Here is a 5,946-nt window from a genome sequence, read left to right as displayed (position 1 = left end):
TTTGTTGGTATGTTGAGGCTTTAATATTACAATTCTTTTTTTAAATACGGTGTACCATCTATTTTGTCGAGTCATCATTATTAATTAACCACAAACATTTTCAGAAAACTTTGAAATTTAAAAAAAAAAATAATAAATCGTCGCTGAGACTCAACTGCAACGGCAAAGGAAAGCGATGTATATGCTGATCATCATAATGGGTTAAATGAAACATCAAAAACTGCTTGTATTTGTCAAGAAAATGAAAAAAACGTTTCTTTAAATAAACCAGCGCAATGATACATTGGGTCTAAGTGACTATAACTATTTTTTTAGGTTTGTATCATAGACATATATTGTGCCTCCACACCTAGCAGCCAATCAGAATTAAGTATTCATCTGGACCATGGTATAATTTAATTTAAAGTGAAGAAACACAATGTTTTTATGGAGTATTACTGCAGGTAGAAAAGTATTTACAGTTCTGCCTATCTTCTGGTAGATGTGTTTTGTGCTCACAAATTACACCTCTGAGATACCTGAATTAACACTTTATGAATTTAAAATTTTCAGTCTCTGGCCTGTTTTTGTTCAAAAACCACACATTTTCCTTTAAAATTGACCTAGTAAAACATTGCAATTAATCGTGATTAATCACAATCCAAAAGTGTGATTAATCAGAGTCATTTTTAATCGATTCGTATGTAGCACTAATATATATATATATATATATATATATATATATATATATATATATATATATATATATATATATATACATATATATTAGGGCTGTCAGATTTGTCGCGATAAAAAGACGTTAATCTGACACATGCTTGACGCCGACAATTTTTTTGACGCATTAATCGCGTATTTTCTCATACGTGCCTTTCCACACCGCGCGCGCGGGCGTCCCGCCCTCCAACTCACCGGCTGCTCTAACTAGATCACGGGCGGGTCTCCAACCACCGAGCTGCAAGCTAAAACCGGCCGGCGCTAGGACCTGGAGAGCTCCTGCACCCTAACCCGGCTCCGGTTCGCGTCCAGTACCACGTCTGGTGGTACCGGCTCGCGTCCGGCGCCGCATCCCGAGAGCTGCGGACCCCCGACGTTCCGAACAGCAAGCGTACCGGGGGACGTTTTAAATGTTCTGGAGTTTTAAGCGTGATCAAACCCCACCATAGCGGTCTGTCTGCCGGCATATTCATGGCGTGAGCTCCGCCGGACACGTCACTGCATCGAGCTGCAGCCAGAGAACGCGGCGGCAGTAACAGACTGTCAAACTATCCACAGAGTATCCCGCTTTTCTCAGTCTTTAATGTTTTAAAAAACAAAAGTTTATTGGAAATGATAAATCTCTATTTCATTTATTACTCCAGTTCAGCAGAGGAGGAAAAGATTTGGTCCTGACAAAAAATGAACATGAAAGTGTTATGGAAATTTTATTTTTGATGTTTTTTATTTTATTTTACTGAACGTTGATTGAAGTTTTGAATTTAAAATGCCCTTCACTTTCACTTGGGCTTTTGTTAGGCATTTTATGTTACAGCCTTTTATTGTTAAGAAAGTTTATCTCAATACAATGTTACAAAATAAAGTATTTCTGATGAAAACTATATATTTTACCATTCTTGTTTTCATAATTAATGTAGAACTGCTAAATTCCACAAAGCACACATTTTTTCCTTAAAAAATGCCACATTGTAATTTGCGATTAATCGCGAGTTAACTCAGGAAATGCGATTAATCGCGATTAAAAATTTTAATCGCCTGACAGCTCTAATATATATATATATATATATATATAAACTGAATCTTACATATCCCTAAATATTATAAATTAAATACCAAACTACTGAAACACAGGAGACATCATTGGGCTTGAAAAGTATGCACGCCACTTATCTCAGATGGTTGTAATAGCATAAACTGAACCTCACGTTTGCGTAATGGACGGGACACGGTTGATGCAATCCCCTATCACCATGAAGTATAAACCAGGCAAAAGCAGAGTCAAGAAATTTGCCTCTAAGTTGCGGGTGGAACTAGCTTACAGCCCCTAACAACCCCAACCTAACATGACGTGCAACGTAACGTACAACAATGAAGGCGAGCAATATTGGATCTATCTAAAACACAAAAACAGGATTTTTGTTGGAGCAAGTTTTTAAGGTTAAGACTGGAAAAGTAATGATGATTTTTTTTCTCTCAGGTGTTTTAAAATCTCCTTTATTTTTCCTCTGCAGGTACGTCAGCCCAGGGCAGCCCTCTTCTCGCCTCTCTCCCTGTCCCGGGACGGCCTGTTCAGCCCCAGCTCGACCTCAAACACCTCCTGCCCTTCAGGCTCAATGGAACCTCCCCCCTCAGCCTCTTCCCCAACTTCAACACGGTGAGCCCCAGATCATAAAAATGATTAATTAATTGATTTCAATTGATTTGGACGGCCTGTAAATATAGGAAATCCAACTGAATTACACAGATTTAAAATTCAGTTTATGCTTTTTTATATTTAGGAAACTTTCAAAATGTGCAGACTCACTAAATATTTATGGATGTACCTGGAAAGAGCTGTCTCTCAGAAACAGGGATTAGCTTAATTCCTCAGAGTTCTCATTGTCACCTGCGCTCATAAGCAAACACTCAAGCATCAGAAACAAACGCGTTGCCCTTTACTGGCCTCAGCTCTGTGCCTGCAATTAAAATTCTGTCTTTGTTCCTTTTCTTGGGAGCGTTACATCCATTGTTGTCCATGTGTGTGAGTGAATATGCACTTCACTTTTCCTTTGATCCTAGTTTACACCATGTATGTGTAGACAATGAGCTGGATGGAAAATACATTTTAATGAGATTAAGTTTTTTTGGTGCTTTTTAAGCATACAATTCTGTAATTTAAAAAATAAAAAATGTAACCATTCTTGTTACTAATTTAAAACGGTGAATAGAGGTGGAGAAGGTGGATTTTTCCAATTTTGATGAATACTGGGGAAACTCTGTCCAGGTGGAACAGATTGAACTAAATTAAATCAAATTCTGGCATCTAAAACACCACTTTTAGTTCTGATTTTTGCTATAAAAAATAAAAAAAACTCTCCTTAGTAGGGCTGGGTTAATAAAATGGATCAGTCGATTTGAATCGAGAAAATAGATCACTAATTGATTCATAAAAATAAAGATCAGTTTAGCACCTGAAGCTTAAGTCCGCTAGCTTGATGCTAACGTTTAATGGAATTTACATCGATGGTCACTAGATTAGCGGATATAGGCCACAATGCATTGCGGTCGAAAAATTTCAAACAAACAAATGTGTTTAAATGTAATATTTGAATAAACCTTCCACATTCTCACCATCAGAACACAGTGGAGTCGTAAATAAACATCGTTAAATGTTTGTTTTTATTCGTTTTTTTCGTTTTTTTCCTTTGTGAAATCGCTGACGTCATATCCAGTCTTTAGAAAAATGAAAGAAAAGTCGTAAGCATGGTGTCCGAATTACCTTTAAAATCCAGGGCACTATATAGTCCCGCACTATGTAGTTTTTTAATAGGCAGGAGTTACTTTCTTCTTCTTCTGGAAAAAGTGTAATGCTATAGCGCAAACTCCACCTAGTGGCCAAACTAAAATGCCCTCCAGGAGAAGCAGAACAATGTTAACAATGTTAATGATCTAAATGTTTTTGTTAGAACTTCTATAGAAACCATGTATACTTCTTAATTTTATTTAAGTGAAAATCTTCTAGCTTCTGTTGACAGTAAAGTAGATCATCAAGATGAAACTAAACATCGAAATATTCTGGATCTGTTTTGTTTTTTTTCAGTGAATTTCTCATAAAGGAAATGTTAGAAATGTTCACTGGCTCAACATTTGTCCAAGAGATTGAAGAGTGATTAATGGTTTTCCAATTAACACAAAAAAAACCCAAGAAATCTGAGAGTTTTTGTTAATTATGTTTTATTTGTGTACTTTTCAACATATTTGACTATTTTTTTTTAAACAGTTTGACTTGTAAGTACACATATTTAGAAATCTTACACTCTGGTAAAGAGCCACATTCATAGCTGACCAACATTTTGGAGGCTTTTGTACCTGTAATTCTAATTTTTCTGTCCTTTCAAAGTCATTTTTGAGGATTTTCAGATCTGCATTCTCAGTATTATTTACACCTTTTTGAAGAAGCAAAACAATGTAGGATGAGACGGCTAGGAACAAGAAGGAGGGAGGATGCAGACATCTGGCTCACCAGTGGAGGACATGTGTGAGGGGGTGGATGAGACATAAACGTTTGCCGTGTGATGTGCTTGTTTGGGGTCGCCAACCTGAGAGGTTCCGCGTTCTCATTTGTTCTGCCACCCACCACTCTGCCTTGTGGAGGACTGAGTGTGCGTGCATCAAAGACAAAGCGGGAAACACTCGCTCTCCTCGTACCACCCCCCATGTATTTATATTAGTGGTGCAAACACTGCTGCAGGTCTTTGGTCAGGGTTTGGTCTATTTTTGCTTCGTGAATATTGTTATTTATATTCTCAAACCGAGTATATGTCAAAAATAATGTGCGGCTGCTGCTCCTGTCTATTTTTTGCACATTCTGCCTCCCTTTTAGACGCACGTCGGGAGTCATATTAGTGGCTGCTATTACAGAAAACGCATGCAGTGGATTGAAGAGGAATACAGGGCGCTGGATGAAGGAATAGAGGATACAGAACCCAGAATCTAGCAGAACCAGAGCGTAGAGTTACAAAATACAGAAAACAAGATGTTTTGTCCTTGTTATAGGTCAGGGGTCAGCAACCTTTCACAGTAAAAGAACCATTTGGGCTCGTTTTCTCCTGATGAAAACCTAGAAGGATAGCTTAGCCTTCAAGAAATTTGGATTTGCATTGATAAGCTTATGTTTTTTTAATGATAAATATAAGTTATGTCAAAATGTTTGTGTTTTTTTACATTTGACAGAAGTTCAATTATTCTTACTTATTTTTAAAATAAAGAATCTTCTATGCCAAACAGGATCATCTCAGTACAGCTAGTAATTAATGTTGAGCAGCAAAACACAATACGTACTTTTAACTTATAAAAGATCAAACTTTATAAAATCTGTTCATTCTGGAGGTAGCGTTGAGCAAACAAGACAACTTCATGCACTGAAAGTTATTTGTAAGTTAGTTTTCATATATATTAAGTGAAATAAGATATGAACACTTGAAACTAGACGAAAAAAACTTGGCAACAGCTTGTGTTTTTTAGTGTAATAATTATGATTGTGTGGGCATTTCATAGAGTCCCACTCATTCATCTTTTGGTGTATAATCAAAGTGTTCCTTGTGGTCTTTTAGTTATGATTATGACATTTTTAGGAAAAAATAAAAAAAAAAACTTTTTCGTGAACAGTTTCTGTAGAGCAGCATTTCATTAGAAATGAACCCTTTAACAACGGAGCTCCAGAGTTCATGTTCTTTGATTTAGTGTACATTTTCAACTGTTAACGCAATCAACGTAATTCAAGGAGATTCTGAAGGAAAAAAGAGGCTGAAAAGTTACAAATTTTGTGTTTAAGCGTCACCCGCGATGCCTCAGGTGTTAAAGGGTTAGCATCTGAGTTAACAGTAAGTACACTAATATTCCATCAACCTTTTGTTCACACTCCCTTTTGCTAGCAGCCCCCACAACCCCAATTTAGCATCCGACAAAATCAGAGAACACAACAACAAAAGGAGAGAATGCAACGACAAAAGAAGAAGCACGACAAAAGCCACAGCACGACAACAAAAGCCACAACACAACGACAAAAGCCACAACACAACGACAAAAGCCACAACAAAATAACAAACGCCACAACACCATAAAAAAAGCCACACCACAATGACAGAAACCGACAACACATGCGACAAAATCCACAACACAACGACAGAAGCCACAACACAGCGACAAAATCCACAACACAACGACAAAAGCCACAACACAACGTCAAAAGCC

At 37.2% G+C, this 5,946-nt stretch overlaps 1 protein-coding gene across 1 annotated transcript in view; it reads left to right on the top strand.

The window, feature by feature from the left end:
* Window positions 1-5,946, top strand: part of znf385c (zinc finger protein 385C) — a gene marked incomplete in the record, with an annotated part of 197,036 nt that overhangs the window by 153,916 nt on the left and 37,174 nt on the right. Inside the window, 1 exon segment of the mRNA XM_036213177.1 lies at window positions 2,226-2,368. Within this exon segment, the coding sequence (XP_036069070.1) occupies window positions 2,226-2,368 (143 nt within the window).

The sequence above is a fragment of the Oryzias melastigma genome, linkage group LG8, assembly GCF_002922805.2.
Source record: "Oryzias melastigma strain HK-1 linkage group LG8, ASM292280v2, whole genome shotgun sequence".
NCBI lineage: Eukaryota > Metazoa > Chordata > Actinopteri > Beloniformes > Adrianichthyidae > Oryzias > Oryzias melastigma.
This window is presented reverse-complemented; position numbering and strand designations above follow the sequence as displayed.